The 24,851-nt window shown below is 29.5% G+C and overlaps 1 protein-coding gene across 1 annotated transcript; it reads left to right on the forward strand.

Moving 5' to 3' along the window:
* Positions 1-22,667: 22,667 nt before the first annotated feature.
* On the forward strand, positions 22,668-24,811 carry LOC118032004 (GATA transcription factor 29). Its single transcript, XM_035036564.2, has 3 exons — positions 22,668-22,880; positions 24,061-24,471; positions 24,580-24,811. The coding sequence occupies exons 1-3, from the start codon at positions 22,668-22,670 to the stop codon at positions 24,676-24,678; spliced, it is 723 nt and encodes a 240-aa protein (XP_034892455.1). The 3' UTR covers positions 24,679-24,811.
* The last annotated feature ends 40 nt before the right edge of the window (positions 24,812-24,851 follow it).

The following is a 24,851-nucleotide window of genomic DNA, read 5'->3' on the forward strand; positions in this document are numbered from 1 at the left end:
GGCTGGCCAGGAGCCACGGTTCTTTGGCTACCCCGCCTTCCAACTCCTTGACCATAAAGATTTTCAGGCATAAATGTTAACCCATCTGGTGATTGAACGAGCTGGAGAGACCTCCTTCTTATTTCTTGCTGCAACTCTTCTCCTTCTCCGGGATGCCGACTGAACTGGTTGATTATTTTTTAATTAGTCAATTAATTTATTTAATCTAACTAGTTATTCAATCTTAACTAGTTAACATATTTCCAATCGATCAACTAATTTATAAAAATTAGTTTACTTTCAACGAAACCTAGAACTGTTGACATTGTTTGCCATCATTGCTGGCTGGGAGGAGGAGGGATTGGGATTGAAAGGAGAGAGTTGTTAAGATGCTTTTCAGAATCTCTCTCTCTCTCTCTCTCTCTCTATATATATATATATATATATATATATATATATATATGAACTATTGACATTATTTTTTATTATTTAAGTTATGTTTATTTTATATTTTAAAAAACGTTTTAAAAAAGAATTAATTTTTTTTTTTATTTTTTTTATTTTGCTTTAAATTAATATTTTTTTGATGTTTTTAGATTATTTTAATGTATTGATTTCAAAAATAATTTTTAAAAAATATAAAAAATATTATTTTAATATATTTTTAAATAAAAAATATTTTAAAAAATAACCATAACTCTAACCAAACTTTCAAACAAACTCCAATAACAGACAATGCCAGGAAGTGTTTGTTTTTGCCTTTGAAGAAGTACAAAAAGAAATCATTATTACATGATAAAAAACGAATCCAGTCTTGCTGAGCAGATGCGAAAGCTTAAGAGCGTGTTTGGTAGTGTGGTAGTGGTTGCTTTTCAAATAGCTTTTCGTGTCGAAATACATGCCAATGATGTTTTTTTATTTTTTAAAAATCATTTTTGACATCAGCACATCAAAACGATTCAAAAAGTACAAACCGTACTCAATTTTAGCAAAAATTTTTTTTTTTTAAAATTTGCCAAAACACAGGTTGCAACGCAGAGACAAGCTGTGCCTAACTAAATATTTGAATTACTTGCTTTGAATTAAAAATTAACTAAATATATATTTGCTAATTGAATAAAAAAAAACTAATACCACAAATATATTAAAACTTCCTTTTATGTTTGAAGGATAATTACTTTTTAGTAAACCGAAGGTAATTAATTGGAAAATTGTTTTCTAGCGCTAAGAGATCTAGTCGCATCAAAATATCTTTTTAATTTCATGAAACAAACGTTGCTGGTGCTAGGTCGTGCCACGTACGAGTATACAAACTTCAGATTCGTCTACGCAAAATATATGACTAAGAACGAGTCATCAAAATTAAGGGGAAGGATATCCCTGCCATCTTGGAATAGATGGTAAAGGAGTTATTGCAAAACGTCAAACTATTTAATGCTTTGAGATATATTCTGTGTATCCTTTTGTGGCCAAGAATGATCTAATGTATCTCAAAAGAATTGTTTAAATGTGAAATCACCAAACTAACACCAATCAATCGTTTTATTGTCCAATATGAATATCTATTTTATTAATTAAAAAGGTTGTTAGTATATTATATACGATAAAAAGTGGCGATTCTATGTGTATTAAATAAGTTGTTTGCACGTAGAATTGAAATTGGTGATTTGAGCATTCTCTATATAAATAAATCACTATTTCCAACAATTTTCCCTTTCAAAACTGTTGCATAGACGAATCTATATATAAATAAAATCACTATTTCCAACAATCTAATGTATCTGAAAATTGTGGTGGATGATATCTGGCATGAATTGCTCAACTAGAATAGTAGAAAGGTGGATGCAAAGGTCCAACAAAAGGGACAATTGTTTTTTTTTAGTTACAAAAGGGACAGCCTACTGAAAAATTATCAATTAAATTCCTTGTAATTGTAAGGAAATCCTCGGACCATGCAATAACAACCAAGATAATACTTCAATTTTTTGGTGGTACTATTCTTCTCTATAAAAAAAAAAAGAGAGAGAATGAAGATATACCTGGACAAATAATTCTGCACACAAGGCTGCTACATAACTTTGACCGAGTAATTATTCCCTCTTCTCTCAATATACCAGACTTTTTTGTCTAGTAATTCAACTCCTTCTTTGAGTTTGATTATCATAGTTGTATGTAGCAAATTGTGTTAGTGATATTTGGAGGTTTTGGAGCAAACGAAGTTGATTTCAACTATCAATTTTGCGTGTGTTTGTAGTTCAAGTTGCCTTTAATGTTGTAAAAGACAAAGTATATGCATGTGGATGTGCCGCAGCCACAATGGAAAATATGTTAGATTATTGCCCATTTTTTTGGAAATTTAAATGAGTTTTTGAGCTGAGAGGTTTATATCTTTGAAAAATTTAATATCTTTATGTATAGTTACGAGTAATTCACGTCAAAGAATTTAGTGCGCAAGTTACCATTTTTTTTATTTTATTTGTGATAGAGGAAATTGAAAATTTTAATTAAAAATGAAAGGACTAATACCCTGTTTGTTTTTATTTTTGTTGAATATCAAATTAATATATAGAATGCATGGTAAAATCTCTGTTTTGATTTGATGAACAAATATTTTTAAATTTTAACGAATTAAAAGATTATTCAATATGTTTTTATATTTTTTAGTGTCATTGATGATTTAATTTCATTTCCGGTTCTTTTGGTATACCATAGAATTAATTGTATTTGTTTTGTGATGACATACATTGAAATCTCTTATCAATGAGATCTTTTCAAAGATATACAAGCTTCTAATTTATTGTTTTTGTTCAAACCTTGGTTATTTTAGTTGCTTGATGATTCATTTTTCATTTACAGGACATGTAGTTTAGTAGCCATGGAAGGGCATGCGCTGGATAATTTTCTTGCAGCTCCTGCTAAAACTCACTTCCTTTGACAGCATGCTACGAAAGTTCTTCCTTCCCCTCCTTGCCAAGGTTTCATGAGTTCATAATTGTCAAGGCTGCCGCGGGCAATCCAGCTAGTATTAAAATCAATTTCCAACTCCATAGTCAAAGTATACATTAAAATTTCTGGCACTTCCCTCAACTACGTAGCAAAGAGGAGAACGACCGGCTAATGGTCCCTGACAACCACATCTCCATAACTATAAAAACAGCCATTCTTGGGCTTGTGGTCGTCAACAACTATTCCTCTATTGTACCATCTTTCAAAGCCTACAAACTAGAAGATAAGCTCGAACTGAATCTAAAGCGCTATAATTCGACAGTAAACAAGATAAAAAAGACACTAGGAGACAACAATATATATATAAAAAAAATGGCAGATAAAGGATAACCAAGAGTATTAAAATCCATTAACAGTATTAAAATCAGTAATTTCCGGCGTTCAAGTCAAATTATGCATTCAAATTACGTAGCCAAGAGTAGGATAACCACATCTCCACGCCTATAAAATCAGCACTTTTTTGGGGTTGTAGTTCTCAACAACACTCTCGTCTATTAACTTCTTCATTCAGAACATCATCACCCTTCGTTCTTTCTTTATATATCTAGTTTCAATCACTTCTAGCTAACTCAGTTTTCATTAATGGAAAATGAGCCCAAGCTGCTATGGTGGATCTTCTTCACCATTCCATTGCTGATCTCTAACATGCAGAATTGTGCTTATGGAGAACCTCAAGTGCCATGTTACTTTGTTTTTGGGGACTCTCTCTTTGATAATGGAAACAACAACAATCTTTCGACGTTGGCAAAAGCCAATTATACTCCTTATGGGTTTGACTTTAGCAAAGGGCCTACCGGGAGGTTCAGCAATGGCAACAATACAGCCGATGTCATCGGTCTCCTTCTTCCCTCCCTCTCTAATTACTTAAATGAGTATATATTTTGATTTCTTTTTTAATCCTAGTACTAACTATAATTATTTCTCTTTTCACCAATAATTTACCTGTTGATACTTGAAATATCAAATATTCTTAGTAATTAACGCTTCTGTACATCTTTCATAATAATTTATCATTATTTTTAGATAGTTTGTAATCCACACATACCTTAAAATCAGTTCTGAAACCTAGAATGACTTGGTAGCTCGACTCGTTAACATGTTGACACAGGACTCGATTAATTGTGTAGCTTCCCCATATGAGAGACAACCTAGCAATTTAATGGGTTGGCACCACTTCGGTGAATTAATTTTAGCAGTAAGCAGCAGAACGAGCCAATTTGTGATAGTGAGTGAGAGTGAGAGAGAGAGAGAGAGAGAGTGAGGATATGGAATTTGTTCTCCTTTAAATTGTGTTCCGTGCACGTAAGGAAGTTAGTCTCCGGGCAAAAATTAACCGTCCTAAAAATTAAGTGATATCAAAGTTTTGGAGTTATCAACAAAGTTTTTATTTTAAAAATTTTCTTCTATTTAAAATAATATTATTTTAAATAAAAATAAATAATAAATTCAGACCAACCCGCTCATCGGTGAATTGACCGGTCTAACCATGATGTGATAACTATGATGTGAATATAGGGTAGGTATCAAAACTATGTCTTAAATCAATAACCTAGGTATTTAAATTGATCGATATATATCATGTTGCATAGCATAATTATCATGCTAACCCATCGATAGTATTTTGTTACAGGTAAGCTTTTGGGATTTGACGACTATATTCCAACATTCAATGAAGCAAAAGCTACAAAAAATATATTAAGAGGTGTAAATTACGCATCTGGATCAGCTGGGATTCGCAATGAAAGTGGGCTCTTAGCAGTGGTAACTACATTTGTTCATTCTAGCTAAGCACAAACATAATACTAATTTTCATAATTTTTGTGATAATTAATAAGAAAGTTTTAATTTCATAAAGTTCTTTCATTTAAGAAAAAATAACATGAATTGCTATAAAACTTACCTCTTTATACAATCTAATAAATCTATTGATAAGGGTTACGGATTGGATGGGTTACCGATTCAATCAAAACTATATTCTAATTTTTTAAGTTAAAATAATAATATTATGTTTTTAAATTAAACTATGTTTTAACTAAGTAAACCGGATTGACTGAATAATATTTGAATTAATTTTTTTATTATTATTCTGATCCAAGTCATGGATAGATATATTATCAAGATTCTAAATCAATCCACCAAGCAAGCCGGGCTTCAATAAATGTGCTATTGATGTTAACAATTGATTGCTATTTATAAAATTGTAAAATGTTTTTTTTTTTTTTTTTTGGGTATTTAGGGTGATGTGATATCCATGGATGAGCAGTTACAAAATCACCGTGTCATAATTTCACTCATCACTGAAGTACTGGGAAATAAAGATTCAGCGATGAAGCACCTAAGCAAGTGCATTTATACCATTGACATGGGCAACAATGACTACACAATGAATTACTTCCTGCCCCAGTTATATAACACTAGCAGGCAATTCAACGTTCACCAATACGCTACAGTGCTCATTCAACAATATTCTCAGCAATTAAAGGTAATTGTTACAATTTTATACGTAAATACTTCCAATTTTATATGTAAATATAAAGTATCTAGTTGCTATCTCGAGGATAAAAGAAACGAAGATAATAGAAAAAAGTATATAAATTATATCTAAAACTGTTTTAATTATAGACATTTATATCGTGTCTTCATCTCTATCTCATTTATATATGTATCTTGCTTTCACAGAACAACAAATAGTAAGATCTCTCGAAATTATACTTGGATTTCTTCTGATGTATGGTTTATATGCTGCAGAGCTTATACGATCTTGGAGCAAGGAAGGTGGCTGTTGCGGGACTCCTCCAAAGTGGTTGCTCGCCCAATGCACTGGCAACATATGGTACGAATGGCTCTTCATGTGTAGAGATGATCAACAACGCAGTACAAATCTTCAATAGCAAGCTCATACCGTTAGTTACAAAACCTTAACGCCAATCTTCCTGGAGCTAAATTTACTTACATAAATCTTTACCAGATTGATGCCGAGTCAACTCGAGGTAAACTCTCATTTTCTTTATTAACACCATGCCATTTAGTGTAATCAAGATTTATTATCTTGTTGATTCTATATATATATATATATATGTGTGTGTGTGTGTGTGTGTGTGTGATTTATTATAATCTTATGGATAATATTATGTATATGCAGCTTTCAGGTTCACCAGAGTTGCTTGTTGCAACTTAACCAGTACAGGATTATGCGATCCTTCTACAATTCCATGTCCTGATAGGACACAGTATGCATTCTATGATTCAGCACATCCTACAGAGGCTAGAGCTTTGATCTTGGGAAGGAGAGCATACAGGGTCCAGTCATTGACTGATGCATTTCCCGTTGATATCAGTCTGCTGGCTCAGCTTTAATGGAAGATAATTAAAATGGTAATTTGCAAATATTATGTGAAAATTAGTAAAAATTTTTCCCATAATGATGTGAGAATAAAGGGAGATGTGTTAGTAATATTCTCAAATTCACAATGTTGTGAAGGTGTGTAGATTGTGATTTTAGAATCGTTCGAGGATAAGACTTGGTCTCGAGTAAGCTGATCCGAGAATACCCTGTTGAATAAAAAAAATATTTACCTTTTGATGTAATTAATACTAAAAGAAATCATCAATAAAGATATCAAGTATATGTTTGAACACATAAGATTTTTCAGAACCGATAATGGTTTCCGAGCAACCTTGGCAGGGCCGGGTGTCAATTGGGACTTGGCAGGGATGAATCTGAAGGCCCAGGGGCAAAGTTAAAATAATTCAAATTACCCATTGCTCTTATAAAGTTTTCTAATGAAATGGAGGGTGTCAAATGTTTCTTATAAGAAAAAAAATATTTTTAAAATTAAAATTTATCTATATAAAAAAGCTCTTTAAATTTTAAATATATAAAAAAATAATCATAATTTAACAAGGGTTTTCTAAATAAAATAAAAGAGAAAAACGAGTATTAATCTAAACATAAAAAATAAAGAAAAAAATCATAAAAAAATTAACTTAAGACTTGCTCAGCCTCTCCTTCGTTCTTTTTTTTCCTTTTTTTTTTATCAGGTTCACGAGGGCATGCATTTGCTCCGGGGGCAAATGTGTGCTGGGGGAGGAAGGAAATCAATTACAGTCAATCTTCGTCCAATCAAAGTCCACCATTTGAATACAGACTATTGATAAGAATATATGATTTCGTCACGTGATTATTAGTATTATAGTCTGTCGTCTGGATGGAATCTATGAGAAATTATTAGTTGTTTGAACGGAGACCATGGAATGTGACGGGGGTTAGTCAAAAAAACAATAAGGTCTGGAGATGGAAAATTAATAAATTAAATAAGATTAATGTCGTAGCAATTATGTAATGATTTAATAAATTATTTGCAATTAATTAGTGGTTATGTTATAGCAGACGTGATGGTATGTATTTTGAGTTCTTTACATTTTGGGACATATGTATGTATATATGCATGTATGTAACTGTCTATCCACCTAAAATTATTGGATTACTATGTTTTTGTAAGTCCATCTTATACAGTGATGGAGCCCATCGATGACCTTGGATGTGTTTAGCATTATAATTTGAAAATGCTTTTAAAAAAATATAATTTTATTTTTATTTTTTTGTTTCAAATTAATTTTTTTTTAATGTGTTGATGTTAAAAATAATTTTTTTAAAAATAAAAAAATATATTTATTTTGAAGTATTTTAAAATAAAAAATATTTTAAAAAATAATTGTTACCATACTCTTAAACACGCTCAAGTAGATATTTTAGCTTATAGCATTTAGGCATTCTTACCTGAAAAGAACCTTTGAGAACTCTGCATAACAAAAGAATCACTTAGAGTGAAACCAAGTTGTTTTAGCTTTTCTTGCATAAATAGATTTCTTTGTTGATCTAATTGTGCCAAACTTCATGATAGCCTCTCCATTCCGATGCTTTTTACTTCTTGATTTTTGGTCCTTTAATTCTTCACTTCTGGTCAATTTCCACCTTTTTTTCCCCTTTAATTTCAATCAATACACCCTCTGACTGAAATAACATCTGCCCTCTAGATTCTCCACTTTACTTGTTTTGGTCCTTGATCTTTCAATTCTTTATTTCTATGCCAGATTAACTTCAAATTTCAAATTTTCCCCTCAATTAACCTCCTAATTAAATTTCTAATTTAGCTATTTGTTCCAAACTCATCATTGAACCTCAAATTTTCAATTCTAGCCAAATTAAACCAATTTAAGTCCATTTATATTCAATTCAAACCCCAAATATAACTTAAAAAATTCCAAACTTCTTTTCTGTTTATGATTTTCAAATATTGGTTCTATTCCAACCCCAATTACATATATTTTTTGTATTTTTTTTTTCAAGATTTCTTGACACACAAAAAAAATAATAATAATAACAAAATAGATAAATTTATTGAAAATATATATTTTTTTAATTTTTCTAATTTTTTCAAATTATATACAAAAATAAAGATAAAAAATTGAGGTAGAATAACAACAACAACAACAACAAAAACACAAACAAATATTAGATGGCATATTGAATTTAATTAGATGAAGTAAGATGAGACTTAAACCATAATCATTTTTAAAAAATTTCTAATTGAATTTAATTATAGTGTTACATTTAAATTTAATTGATATATAAGTTAAATTTACATGTTTAAAAAAAGATAAAATTTAATTCATTTTATTTTTAATATTACCCTCATCGCATTCATAACATTCCTTTAAAGGTCTTTAAAATTAGATGGGTAGATAAGTATTTTTTTAATAGTTAGTTTTTACATTAATTATTTTTTTTAGTAATTTATTTTTGTACCATTTTTAGTGATGAATTCAATTCCTTACACTCAAAATGGTATTAAATATGGAATTTTATTAAAAACCTGTTAAATAAATTCAATATAGAGGGTTCGAAACATGTTGATAGGGTTTAAGTTTACTATATTTTCCTTGATCTTGCTTTTGAATTTTATTAAAACCTGTTAACTAAATCATATTTTCCTTGATATGATTAATTCAAGTGAACAAAGACTAACGTGATTATTAGTATTATAGTCAGTCGTCTGGATGGAATTTATAAGAAATTATTAGTTGTTTGAACGGGGACCGTGGAATGTGACGGGGGTTAGTCAAATAAACAATAAGGTGTGGAGATGGAAAAATTAATAAATTAAATAAGATTAATGTCGTAGCAATTATGTAATGATTTAATAAATTATTTGCAATTAATTAGTGCTTATGTTATAGCAAGCGTGATGGTATGTATTTTGAGTTCTTTACATTTTGGGACATATGTATGTATATATATGTATGTAACTGTCTAGCCAGCTAAAATCATTGGATTACTATGTTTTTGTAAGTCCATCTTATACAGTGATGGAGCCCATCGATGACCTAGGATGTGCTTGGCATTATATTTTTGAAAATGCTTTTGAAAAATTATAATTATAATTTTATTTTTATTTTTATTTTTTTTCTTGTTTCAAATTAATTTTTTTTATGTATTGATGTTAAAATAATTTTTAAAAATAAAAAAAATATATTATTTTTGAAGTTTTTTGAAATAAAAAATATTTTAAAAAATAACTGCTACTGTTGCACGTGTGCGGTGTCGTGGTGATCGTCCACCCTCAAATGTATGGATATATTTCTGGTAAATGTGGGGAGACAATGAATTCTTTGTCTCTTAGCAGTGAAAAAAAATGGAATGGGAGTCGCCACCTAGTTTTTGGTTATTAGGAATCCTAACTGATCTCAGAGATCAGGTACGAAGACTGATTACGTAAAGGGAATGTATTAGCACCCCAAATATGCCCTACCTAAGGTAAGCTGCATTGTTTTATTGTCTGATAAAAAATCTAAGGTCTTATCATGTTGGTCCACATGAAACGACGACGTTTTGCTTAAAATGCGCCGTTTCATTTAAATGAAAATTGGCGCCAAAGCGCCAAATTTCACATCAATCCTTCAATTTGCGTGCGTTTTGCATTTTGATCCTTGGTCTCGGATTTATTCAATTAAGTCCCCAATTGGCCATCAAACTTCAATATCTATGCAATTAAGCCCTTGATTTGACCAAATCAACTCTCAAAAATTCTACTTTCACCCCAGAACTTTAATTTTTTCTATTAAAGCCTAAATTGACTTAAAAATCAATTTTTTCTTGTAATCAAACCCTATATAAATTCAATTAAACCTACAATAAAATTTAATTGAGTCCATAAACATCTGATTTTGAATTTTTTTTTCTCAAATTGAATTTTTCTTTGTCAACAAGGCTCTTCATCTGTAAAAAATATACGGTCAAATTTTAATCTTTGAATTTTTGAGCCTCTTCAACCAACTTTTAGCCATTTTTTGGGCACTCTAACATCCTTTTCTCAATGTTATTATTTTTTTGGTTTTTAGTTCGAATATTTTTTTTTGATTTTTTGGAAGAGAAAAGGTGAATTTGAAGAGTAACCCAAAAATAAGTTATGACAACTACCATACTCTCAAACATGGTTTAGTAGATATGTAGCTTATAGCATTTAGGCACTTCATTCTTACCTAAATTCTTACCTGAAAAGAACCTTTGAGAACTCTGCATAACAGAAGAATCACTTAGAGTGAAATGGTGTTGTTTTAGCTTCTCTTGCAGAAATAGATTTCTTCGTTGATCTAATTGTGTCAAACTTCATGATAGTCTCTCCATTCTGGTGCTTTTTACTTCTTGATTTCTGGTCTTTCAATTCTTCACTTCTAGTCAATTTCCACCTTTATTTTTCCCTTTAATTTCAATCAATTCACCCCCTGACTGAAATAACATCTGCCCTCTAGATTCTCCACTTTACTTGTTTTGGTCCTTGATCTTTCAATTCTTTATTTCTATGCCAAATTAACTTCAAATTTCAATTTTTCCCCTCAATTAACCTCCTAGTTAAATTTCTAATTTAGCTATTTGTTCCAAACTCATCATTGAACCTCAAATTTTCAATTCTAGCCAAATTAAACCAATTTAAGTCCATTTATCTTCAATTCAAACCCCAAATATAACTTAAAAAATTCCAAACTTCTTTTCTGTTTATGATTTTTCAAAATATTGGTTCAATTGCAACCCCATTTCATATATTTTTTGTATTTTTTTTCAATATTTCTTGACACACAAAAAATAAATAAAAAATAACAAAATAGATAAATTTATTGAATATATATATATTTTTTTAATTTTTTCAAAATATATACAAAAATAAAGATAAAAAATTGAGGTAGAACAATGACAACAACTTCTATAATAATAATAATAATAATACAAACAATTATTAGATGACATATTGAATTTAATTAGATGATGTAAGATGAGACTTAAACCATAATCATTTTAAAAAAATTTCTAATTGAATTTAATTATAGTGTTACATTTAAATTTAATTGATATATAAGTTAAATTTACATGTTAAAAAAAAAATTAATTCATTTTTATTTTTAATATTACCCTCATCACATTCATAACATTCCTTTAAAGGTCTTTAAAATTAGATGGGTAGATAAGTATTTTTTTTAATAGTTAGTTTTTACATTAATTGTTTTTTTTAGTAATTTATTTTTGTACCATTTTTAGTGATGAATTCAATTCTTTACACTCAAAATGGTATTAAATATGGAATTTTATTAAAACCTGTTAAATAAATTCAATATAGAGGGTTCGAAACATGTTGATAGGGTTTAAGTTTACTATATTTTCCTTGATCTTGCTTTTGATTTTTTTTTTTATTTCTTAAACATCCGAGGTAATCCTAATTTCTGTTTTAGGAAGTGAGGATATATATATGTATTGTTGTTTGCTAGATAAACATGAATTAATTAAAATCCCTAATCTAACCCTAGTGATTAATTTCTTGGTTTATTTCCACGAATACTCTTATGGATCTCGTTAATCACAATATTATTAGACCATCAAATGATCTATTAATTCGATTTTCTGAGGTTATTGATCACATCATGAAGTTCAAAGATCATTTAGAAACCACGTGGATTTAAACACGTATTAATATACCACGTGGATTTAAACTTTTTTTTTTAATTTCTAGATGAATGGTTTTTTTTTCTTTTAATTGTAGCTATATATATATTCAGACTAAGTTTTATTTTTTAGCGTTTTTAAAAGTACATTCTTATCATAGTTATTTTTAAGAGAATTCAATTTAATATTTTTTTAAATTACTCGCTACAAGGTTTTCACCTAAAAAATTAAGAAAGATAGCATACGTACATTCTTGACTATTATTAGAGCTAATTTTAAGGGATTGTGATTACCAGCAATGCATTTTCCATTTATTCCATTCAAGGGTATTGTTGTCCTTTTTATTGGAATATTTCGATGGCAATATACGAAAAGATACAAATTCCAGATATAGTTTCCAAAATATGAGAGAATAGTGAGGTGTGTTGTCTTGTGGCCTCGTTTTTTTCGCTTTTAAGGTAACATATATATAGATAATGGAGATAAAAATATATTTTATTGAAAAGATAAATATAAAAATATAAAATAAATATATTTTTTAGAATAATTTTTAAGTCAATTTCTATATTTTTAAAATAAAAAACCATCTTTATTTTTTATATTAAAAAAACAATAATCAAATGGTTTTTCACGTATCATCTTTAATTATTAGGATACCTATTACAATTAATTATAAAATTATATTTGCCTATAAAACTTGTTGGTTCTTTTTACATTTACACAAGATTGTTTCCATATATATACAAAAAATGAACATAGAAATATTTTTAAAAACCTTACTTCCATTTCTTTTTAATTTTCTTGGAGAAGCTCCATTTTAAAACCATATGTTTGTACCAAACAAAAAATTGAATTCTATAGTATGTGTTAATATTTATATAAAGTTTATCATATATTCATTACATTTAGACAATTCGATATAATTTGCTTTTATTATTAACAAAAATCCATTTATTATATTGAAGGTTGCAAAATATAGGTGTTCAAAACAGCTAGTTAATTTATAATATTTATATTATCTGACCCAACTCAAAAAAAACTAAATTAGATAATATGGATATTATAAATGATAATGGATCAAAAATCTAAGAAATGGATATCAAGGATCAAGAAATGAGTTGATATTTTTGAAACTCAATCCTAACCTGACCCAACTTATATACCCTATATTTTTATTTTATCTTATTTGATAGTTTGAGGATTCAATATTTATTTTTTATTTTATTTAGAAATGTTTTAACTTCAAAGTTTTTGTTAATGAACTTCATATTAGATTTTTTTTAATGTAACAATAAAGAGTTTGTTTCTTTATTAGAGGAGTGGAGGGGTAACTAGGATTTAATAGTGATGCAAGATATAAAAATTATACCTAATATTAAAGATGTCATGCCACCGAACTGTCCATGTTGTAGGGTTGTTTCTAAAAACAGACCCATAAAAAAATAGCAATATATACTTAAGTGATATCAGTAATATATATAACGAATTTAGTCCAACCCGATATATTCAACTTACTCAAATAAAAATAAAAAAAGATTAGGCTTACAATTTATAAAATATTAAAAATTAAATTATATACAATTATAAGCACAAATCTAATCCAACTATATCCATATACACCCTAGCTGTAAAGGTGGAAAATATTAGCCATATAACCCTAAAAAAAAATTTAACAATTGAGCGTTGTTGATTGAATTGCTTTAATATAATGTAATGAATATACTGTTGAATTTATAAAATTATTTACAGAAGGTTTAATTTAAATACAGATTTAATACAAATGTATAATCTCCAAATGAAAAAAAAAAAAAATCTTTCATATTTCTCACCTTTCCATATATACCATGTCTTCGAAATCCCTATAAATTAAGGCTACCATTCTTCGTTTTCACTTCACACCCTCTAGTAAGCTAATAGCCTTCTCTTCACTAGTTCCATACCTTAGCCTCTTGTAAGTCTCTCCCCCCCCTTTGAGCCATCTCCCTTGGCTTTGTTTTTGTATAGCCATGCCTTTTTTCCATGTGAAGGGATAGTTTTTTGTTGTTCTTCGTCTCTGTCAAATGTGTTCTTGCACCTTTGTTGCTTGCAGTCAAACCACTTATACAAGGGCTCAAAACCCTTGAAAAACATACATCTAACTTTACTCGTTGACATGCATTTTACTCACTAGTATTTTTTGCTTTCTTGTCAAGTAATTAAACAGTGGATTGTCACGTTTTACATCTTGCCAAAAGGCATCCATTGTTAAAAAGAAAAAAAGAAAGAAGAAGAAGCTATCTCTTAATTATATGTCAAAGAAGCTGTCTGATAATTTTTCACGGGCTTGGTTGGTTGTTTTTGCAGATAAAAAACTTCGAACACTCATGGATTCCCAGAGGTTCCATCAAGCAACTGGATTGAATGGGTGCCACCATGACAAAAGTGATGCTAGAAACCTGGTGGACCTAACCTTGAAGCTTGGTTTAGGAATCATGCTGGTAGAAGTCATCGAATAAACCTAATCGATTTGTTCAACACCCCAGCCCCCATGACTGCTCCTGATCTTGCCAATTTCAATTTCAATGCTGGCTCCAACACCAGTGCCAATAAGGTATATCACTCTATCTTAATTACAAACGATGCAGCATTTTTGAGGTTGTATGGTGCAAAAAACGTGGTAGAATATGTGTATGTGCAACCTATATCAAAATTGGTATTCGATGTTTTGATCTTTTCATTATATGGAGTGATCAACTTCATATAAGACACAAAATGTGTAATTTATATTCTAGAAATATGTATTTTATATCATAGATTCATATGGCCTCCAATAGATATGATTAATGATTACATATCTCTAATATTGAATATATAATCTTAACACATAATTAGTATTTGATTATTATCTCAAGACAAATGAGATAGAAAAAATGGAGATCGAGATGATATTGTTATGAAATAATAAAAATTTGCTCCAAGATTATCGTAAAGACAGATTTATTTTAATGTTTTTTATCTCTGTCTCTGTCTTTATAACCAAATATATTTCTCTTCTTTCTGTATTTGTTCTTTATGTTCTAAATACAAACCAAACACAACTATAAAAAAATAATATGTGAAATCCCTATATAATTATTGGTATTGTTTCAAAATAGTCTATGCCAGATAATGTTGCGGCCAGTTATTCTAAAATTATAAATTTCTAATTAATTGTTTATGGAAATAATTAAGTAGCCCCAAGAAAAAAAAAATATCCGAGTTGTTTTCATATTGTAACATCACCTACCAAGAACTAGTTCAATATTTTAAAATGGAATTTATCTAAATTCTCAACCTTAAATTAATATTGAAAACTAAAACATAGATTTTTTTATTTATTGTGTGATATTTAATTAGGGTTATTACTTATGAACTCTTCTACATTGTAAGTGATCCTTGAATCGCTCAGTTTTCCATATATTTTTGTTCATGAGTTTATGTTGTGCCAACTTCTTCGATTGTATATACTTTACAATATATTTTCATACATTCAATTTCTCATCTTTAACTTGGCTATCCTAATTCTATAGACAATACCACTTTTCACTATCCAATATCTAAAACAACAACAACAGAAACCTTAAAACAAAATACTAACAATTTTTTCCAACAGGGGATAAACTTTGGACCAACCAATGGAGCTCAAGAACATGTTGTCCTAAATCACTTTGGCAAAGTTAACAATGGGATTGCTTGTGGTGGTGGTGGTGGAGGAAGTGTTGCTGGTCTAAATGCCAATGGGATTGCTTGTGGTGGGATTGCTTATGGTGGTCGCGGAGGAAGTGTTGCTGGTCTAAATGCCCATGGGATTGCTTGTGGTGGGATTGCTTATGGTGGTGGCGGAGGAAGTGTTGCTGGTCTAAATGCCAATGGGATTGCTAGTGGTGGGATTGCTTATGGTGGTGGCGGAGGAAGTGTTGCTGGTCTAAATGCCCATGGGATTGCTTGTGGTGGGATTGCTTATGGTGGTGGCGGAGGAAGTGTTGCTGGTCTAAATGCCAATGGGATTGCTTGTGGTGGGATTGCTTATGGTGGCGGCGGAGGAAGTGTTGCTGGTCTAAATGCCAATGGGATTGCTTGTGGTGGTGTTGGAGGAAGTGTTGCTACTGAGACCGATTTTGGGATGATGGTCAGAGGAGACCACTCTCAAGGTGGCCAAACCTACAAGTCAGTGGCTCGAGGCAAGGGGAAGCAACACCCTTCAAACTTCTCAAATAGCTTGAACCCTTTTTGGACTCCATCGAGCACTTTGAACACTCACACAGTACTGTCGAATGTCTCGTCCAGAGATGGACAGATTGGAAGCTCCTATGGCTCTCGTAGGAGAGGACCAAGACGTTCACGCAAAATTTGTTACTTCGATCCGTATAAAAGATGTACAAATTTGAACTGCAACACAAGGAATACTCCAATGTGGAGAAACGGCCCCCTTGGACCGAAGGTAACTCCTTTAATCTCCAAAAGTTGCTTATATAACAAAGCATTATATTCAATAATTGAATGTAATAATACGTTTCTGGGCACACAGCAAATAACTATGATAAAAACAAAAAGAAAAAAAAAAGAAAAAAAACGAAAAAAAAGAGTACTGATATTTATTTATTTTATTTTCTACTTTGTTTTTACAGTCTTTGTGTAACGCATGCGGTATCAAATACAAAAAGGAGGAGGATCGGAGGGAGGGCCGAGGAGCAACCAATAAACGGAATAATATTTAGTCTCTTAATCAGTGCTTAATTTCCTTCAAAATTAATAAGTCTTGTTGTGCTAAAGACATTGCAGTGTTTTTTTCTTATGATTGTCTTGAACTGTTGAAGAAAAATCTCTATATTAATGTGATCGGTGTTTCGTTATCCTACATTAATTTAGCAATATTCTCTTATTCACCCTTATATCTATATATGTGTTTGTGTTAAGAAATTAATTATCTTGAAACATAAATTAAGATGAGAAGATGGTGTGTCAGCAAAGTATTTTTGAGTGGTAGAGAGTAAAATGATATTATATTTTAATTAAACATCACTAAACATTTTAATATTTTTAGTTAAAATAATTTTTTTATATGATTTAAGACTTTAATGATGATAAATTGAGAATTAATTTAAATCTTATCATCTTTTTTTATATATAATTTTGTTAGTTTTAAATCCAAAACGTTTTACTTGAAAAAGTGCACTAAAAAATAATATAAAATTAATCATGGTTTAATTTTTTGAACTAAAATGATTTTTTTTAATATAAAAGTATATTTTTCTCATAGAAAACAAAAAATACTATTTTAAATACTATAGAAAGGACATTGTTTTGAAAGGACAAAAATTTATTTCAAAACTATTTTAAAGACATTTATTTTATGTTTTTATCTTTATTTTTGTTTCTGTCTGTCTTACTAACTAAAGATATTTCTGTTTTTTCTGTATTTGTTCTTTATGTCCTGAATATTAACCAAACACAACTATAAAAAGATGGTATATGAGATCCCTATGTAATTATTGGTTTTGTTTCAAATTAGTCTGTGCCAGATACCATTGCGGTTAGTTATTATAAAAATATGAATTTCTAATTAATTGTTTATGGAAATAATTAAGTTGCCTCAGAAAAAAAAAAAAATTATCCTCGTTTTCATATTGTAACATCACCTATCAAAAACTAGTTCAGTAGTTCAAAATAGAATTTATCTAAATTCTCAATCTTAAATTAATATTGAAATCTAAAACATAGATTTTTTTTATTATGTAATATTTAATTAGGGTTATTAAATATATAACGCCCCCCTTGGACCAAAGTTAACTCCTTTAATTTCCAAAAGTTACTTATATAACAAAGCATTATATATATATTTCAATGATTGAATGTAGTTATATGTTTCTGGGCACTCAGTATGAAACCCAGTCATTAGTTGAATGCTTAATTTGAGTCAATTAAAATAACTTATTTTATAAGTAATTTTTTTTTAAAATAAAAATATGTCGATAAAATTATAAGTTGATCTGCAATACCAAACTAAATAAATTCATATAGATTTTTTTTTATAAACAAAATCTTCGCAATGGAATTAATTAATTCGGTCTCAAGTTCCGTCAAACTAGATTTAGTAAGTATAATTAAAAAAAGTACTGATATTTATTTATTTTATTTCTACAGTCTTTGCGCAAAGCATGCAGTATCAAATACAAAAAGGAGGAGGGCCCGAGGAGCAACCACTAAACGGAATAATATTTATTTTTCTTTAAAATAAGCCTTCTTGTGCTAAAGACATTGTATTTTTTTTTATGATTGTCTTGTAGTGCTGAACTAAAATCTATATATTAATGTGATCGGTGTTTCTTTATCCTAGATTAATTTAGCAATATTCTCATAAACCTTTATATATATATATATTTTGTGTTAAGAAAGTAATTATCTTGAAACATAAATTAAGATGAGAAGATCCTGTCAGCAAAATGTTTTTAAATGGAGTGTTATAGATTAAAATGATATTATATTTTAATTAAACGTTACTTAACATTTTAATATTTTGAATTAAAATTATTTTTTTTGATATGATTTAAAAACTTTAATGACAATCATTTGAGAATTTAAATCTCACCACTTTTTTATATATAATTTTGTAAATTTTAAATACAAATGGTTTTATTTGAAAAAGTGCGCTAAGAGATAATATAAAGTTAATCATAGTTTACATTTTTTAATTGAATTAATTTTTTAATATAAAATTAAATATATTTCTCATAGAAAACAAAAACTATTTTAAATATGTACCTGTAACCCTATTTGAATTTAACTCGTCATTCTTTCTATATCAGAAAGTAATCTTGTTATGCGAATCTATTTGGAAAAATTTTTTAATTTTTCTCTTATAGTTTTCAAAATTCAACAATTTAAAATTTTATGTTTTTTTTTCTCAAATCTGTCCTTGTCCGTTTGAGATGGAATATAGCATTGAAATTGAGTAAATAAAAAAATAAATAAAACCACGAATACATATTTTGCATGATCGATATAATTATTTATTCAATTTTATTGGTTTTTTTATATATATAAATTTCTTCTAAAACAAATCTGCTTTTCTCTCTCTCTCTCTCTCTCTCTCTCTCTATATATATATATATATATATATATATATATATATATATATATAACTGTACAGATTAGTGTTAAATTATTTACAATTTTGTAACCGAATTTAAACTTTTTAATAATCAGATTAATTTTGATATCACAATAATCACACTGCATAAAAAGTTAAAATACGCTTCTTTTTTTTACTTTCTATTCATTTTCCTTTTTAACTAGTTTTAAAACAAATTACGAAATGTGAAGATAGTTTACCTCCAACCCCCCCCCCCCCCCCACCTAAATAGAAGTCCCATGAATATTTCTAATCCGTATGTGATTTTTCCCACTTTTTTCTAGTTTTGATGATGCCCAATATGTTTTTTTTCCCCCTTAATTTCTACAATTTGAAAATTTAAAAGTGTTAGAAATAAAAAAATATATTCGAAGTTGTCTTGCTAGTATAAATATAGGGGAATTAATACTCAGTTTAATATATATATATATATATATATATATATATATATATATATATTATTATTATTTATGTGAATGATTTGATATATGATTGGGTAATTGCCGAATTTAAGTTATACTTAAGTGATGCTAACATATGAAAAAAGACAAGAAAAAACTTTCATAATACACGAGTCATTAGGTTCATGGGATCCATCATTAAGAGCGTGTTTTACAGTGTGGTAGCGGTTGCTTTTCAAATAGCTTTTCGTGCCGAAATACATGCAAATAATATTTTTTTATTTTTTAAAAATTATTTTTGACATCAGCACATCAAAACGATTCAAAAAAGTACAAACCGTACTCAATTTTTGCAAAAAAAAAAAATTTAAAATTTGATGAAACGCAGGTACAAACGCAATGCCAAACGGTATCTAAATCTCACCTTAATATTACAATATCATCGCTCATAATCTTTTTGAATTTTTCATATTTATGATTTTTGTTAGAACTTGTCTATACCTATACTCAATTTCAAGATTGAGGCACCAATTACTCTTTTTTTTTTTTTGTCACTCTTCATGTGTGTAATAATAATAATCAAGTTTACCGTATTTTTCTTGGTCTAAGTTTAGAAAATTATGTGGTTTGTTAAACTCCCGAGGAACTCTTACCATAGTAGTTATATGAATAGTAAACATGTTTTAGTATTGATAAATTTGATGGTGTTTCAGAAATGGCTACAAGATAGATAGACAGAGAAGAGTGGTCGGTTGTCAGAATTTTTAAAATATAATTCTGATTTAATTATTATAAACAAAATAAATTTGTAGTATGATCGTGAAAATCAGATTAAACCCAAGGGAAATTTCGTTTAGTCTTCCTACAATATACTGAAATAAAAACAAAATAGGGGATTCGAATAAAAAATTAAAGAAACAAAATTCTAAAAATAAAAATAATAAATTAATATGTTGTTAACTCAGTTTAAAGATCCACACATCCATTCCTATAAATTTGTTAATCATTGAAATAAAATAAATATTATTTCATGTCAAGCAAATAAATTTAATATCCCTTTAATCTGATGAAAATAGATGGAATTACGAGTAAATTAATAAGACAAAGCTCTCTAATTAATTTCTTACCATCAAGCAAATTTCATATTGATAGCAATTCTCATTCACTTAGTAGTAGTCTTAGGAGTAAAGCTTGTGAAATTATTCTAAGTAAACATTCAAAAGTTTGACAATTTAACTTAGTTTATTATTTTCTAATAAATAAAGATTAGAGTTGCAATAATCAAATTAATTCTTTTGCTTCTTATTTTAGTCCCTAACAACAATTAAAGATTGAAAGAAACTAGAAAGCATACATGTCTTCTCAAAACAATTCAATAAGCTTGGATAACAATTAATAGCATAATTCTAAATAAGAAAAAATGAATATAGAATTACAATGATAAATTACTTCTCACAACTTGCTAATGGTTATGGTGTGTATTCCTCTTGAACTAAATTTAGGAATTAGTTTATAGTTGCTAGAAAATTGACAAAAACAAAGAAGAAAAGAATGTTATAGAGCTCTTGTTTCAGTCGTGTTCTACTCTATTTATTCTCTCAATTGGCTACTAGATTTCTTTGGGATTCTTAGGCTAATTAGAAGTACTTATGTTACTTAATTCCTTCCTTATTTATCCAGTCCTTAATGTTGGTTAAATCCTTTAAAATATATGTTGAAAATGGACTCTGCTACTATCATTATTTTGTTGTAATTCCTACTCTACTGCAACTTAGACTTGGCTTCTTGCATTATCCAATCATCCCAGCTGTATTATTTCATTCATGGCATGTTGGAGGCTTGATCTGCACCATTCCTGGATTCTAAAGCCCACCGTTTCTATGTTAGATTCTTAGCCATGGTGAAATGTTCGACACTGTTAGTTTTCTCACCAAATTAGGAAACTAATCTCGTCCTTCATATTATGTTTGGATTTTTGCATTCAAAATGATTTTATCTGACATGATATCCTACAAAAACATTGTAGTCCTGAATGTTTAGATGATTTTGGGCTTTTAAATCATATGATTTTGATGTCTGAGACTCAAAACGTCTGTTTGAATCTGTCGTATGAAAATAGAAAATCCTGCTACAAATAGGATTTCAACCCCATTTTGCAAGCTAATTAGAGATTCAAAATAAACTCGAATTTCTATCCATAATATCTTTCTGAAAAGCTTGATATATGCACTTTAATTTTGATTCAGCTCACGTTCATATTCTATAATTATAACTTTATGAGAAACTTCTCATAAAAAGCAAGGTCCGAAATATAAAATGCAGAAATTCTTATCTTTTAGTAATTAATTTATAAAGTCTCTTAAGCATGCTAAATTCATAAAAATAATTTCTAATAAGCTCAAAACACATTAAAAAGCATAGCGTAAAAGAAATAAAAACATATATATATATATATAAATATATATTGCATTTTTCAAAAAGAAAAACAAAAAATAAAAAAAATATTGTCAATATAAAAAATATATATTCTTATTGGTTGACATGTAAGCTAACTCGAGAATTAACTCTCACCGTGTAATAAAAAAAAAAATTGCTAAAACAATTAATTATGCTATCCGTCATCATCTTTCAGAGATATAAAACAAATTATTTATTTGCATGGAACTTGGATGATCTGCTTATTCTTGCGGGAACAAGGCCACGGTGCACCGTATTATCATTAACAGACGCACGCTAACACTGGATCTGAGACAAGTCATCAGAGGGTTCGGATGATAAGATTCTAAACCTCAAGGAGGGACATTCAACCTTAAATCAAGTACAAATTTATACAGTAGTAAGTACTGTACTATACGTTCAAGAATTTATAGTAAGTGTGCTTGTCTGTCCTAATGATGATTTTTGTTATTACTTCACATTAAAAGTGTGTCTGTATCTAGTATCTTTGGCAGTCTTCCAGGCCTTTTTGTCGGTATCCAATTATCCATTGAGTGCTTCACTTTTAACTTTCTTGCATGCCCACCTCTCCCTCTTATCTTTCATGATTCTATGAATTTTATCTCATAATATTATTGCATGGTCAATTTGTTGTGTTGTTCTTGTCTGCAAAGGTTTTTGATCTGGGCGAAGAATATTCATGGAATCCCAGTGGTTTGATCAGGCTACTGATCAGTGGAATGGGGGTTGTGATCATCAGAATAACACAGAAAACAATGTGGATTTGACTCTGAAATTGGGATTGCCAGATGATCATGATGATCAACCACGATTTGAGCAATACTTGAGGTCTAATGGGGCCCTCAAGACCCATCAACCAGCCATCCTCAGCTTCAATGCTCCTTTCTCACAGGTATCCCTCTTACACTGATTTGATCAACTACTGTGAAGTTTGTAAACAAAATATTCTGGCCCAGTTCTTATGAATTCCTGCTCAAATTCATTATCCATTGTGTCAAGTATCATCTAGAGAACTCATCATGAAAGTCACTTGAGGAATTATCTTACATAATTTTGTTTCTTAAGAAATGATACTATGCTAATAAGATGGTCTAAATTTGTTCATTATTGATTTGATGTATCCATGATAATTTTATTCCAATTTATAAATAGTTTATTCTTTTGATTTTTGATAGAAAAAATAAAAAGGGGTAAGCTTCAAATAATCCATGATAATAAACAACAATACCGTGATATAGTTGCTAGCTCGTTTTATATCCTTTTCAATTTGATGGACGCTTCTTTATTATATATATATCAAATTCAAAACTTTATACAAATGAGAAATGGAAGGGTAGCTAGGTAATTTGTGTGGATTTTATTTTTTTTTTCATAACTTGAAATATTAATTTAAGAAAATGAATGGACAATTAATTAAGCATTTCCATATATGTTTCAAATATAAGTAATTTCATTCTCAGAAAATATTTAAACTATGATATTTATTATTAGTTTTTTAGATATGGTTGCAGAGTTAAGAAAAAAAAAAAGTTTAATTTCCATGTACAAAAAGCAACCAAAGGTATGTTTATCTCTGTATACTATAGTTGCTATGAGTTAATATATACGTGTGTGTTAAATCTTCAGCTACATGATGGGGATTTCTTTTTTTTAATAAATAATAATTAAATATAAACTACGTTAATTATAATTTAAACTTAAATTATTAAATAAAGAAATAGATTCATATGCTAAGGATAATGAAAGCATAGCATTGAGAATCCTGCTTAAGAACTTTTAGATCTAAATTAGAAAATGAAAAAAAATAATCATGATCAGAACCCATTTTGTTTTAATTATGATCTAATGCTAATTAAATAAAATCACATAATGTAATTAGGAATCCATGGGTTACTAATCAAATGCTCCCTGCAGGGCAAATAGCTATTGATTGTATGGAATTTGATATCAATATGCTTAATTAATTATCATTTCATATCTTGATGGAAGTGCTTTTTCTTGAGTTGTTGTTGTTAGACAATATGATCATTAATTAACCGATTAAAAAGTAATCTCAAACTTGGCTTATACAGGGCACAAATCATCATGATATGGCTAGTGCTGGTTTAAATCACCATGGGAGGCTTAATGGAGACAATCTTCATGGATCTTGGCCACAGGAGATGATGGGGAGCCATGTCCATTACATGAACACTCAACATGCTGCTGATTCTGCAGTGGGATTTGCTGCTTACCCCAAATCCTGCAGTAGCATCAACAGCAATCCTGGTAACTTTCAAACACCAACGATGAACGGTCGCACACTCAACACAGTAGCTTGGGATGGTGATCATGGTGAGATTGGAAGTTCCTCTGGTTCATTTAGGAGAGGCTCTAGCCGCCAATGCAAAGGGACCTTTATTGACCATAATAAGAGGTGCAGTAACCGGAGTTGCAACACCGATGACACACCAATGTGGCGCACAGGCCCCCTTGGTCCCAAGGTAACTTTCAAGGAAGAAGTTTCTTTTGCTATTCATTAACATTTTACATTTGTGTGCTGTGCCAAGTTGCAACACCGATTGATGATGTTCTTCGCTTCATCCTTTTAGACACTCTGTAATGCCTGTGGGATCAAGTACAGAAAGGAAGAGGAGAAAAGAAGGGCTAGAGAAGCAGCCAAATGGACGAACGGCATTTGGAATGTTTAGAGAGAGCAATGGCGGCATCATCTTATTAAAAGTGATACCATTAAAAGTGATACCATTAAGGGATGATTTGCCCTCTCATGTTTTATAATCGGAAATTTACTTCATCAGAATCCCATGACCGACACATGCTGGAAGGAGCCCAAACCATGTGCCGGAAGATGGCATTCATTTCA

This window comes from Populus alba, chromosome 2 (assembly GCF_005239225.2).
Source record: "Populus alba chromosome 2, ASM523922v2, whole genome shotgun sequence".
NCBI classification, from domain to species: Eukaryota; Viridiplantae; Streptophyta; class Magnoliopsida; order Malpighiales; family Salicaceae; genus Populus; species Populus alba.

Bases quoted from the DNA above. Each gene is read 5' to 3' on its own strand.
- LOC118032004 (XM_035036564.2), top strand. From the start codon at position 22,668: ATGGAATCCCAGTGGTTTGATCAGGCTACTGATCAGTGGAATGGGGGT. The intron at 22,881-24,060 runs GTATCCCTCTTA...TGGCTTATACAG, and splicing joins TCAATGCTCCTTTCTCACAG to GGCACAAATCATCATGATAT. The intron at 24,472-24,579 runs GTAACTTTCAAG...TCATCCTTTTAG, and splicing joins CAGGCCCCCTTGGTCCCAAG to ACACTCTGTAATGCCTGTGG.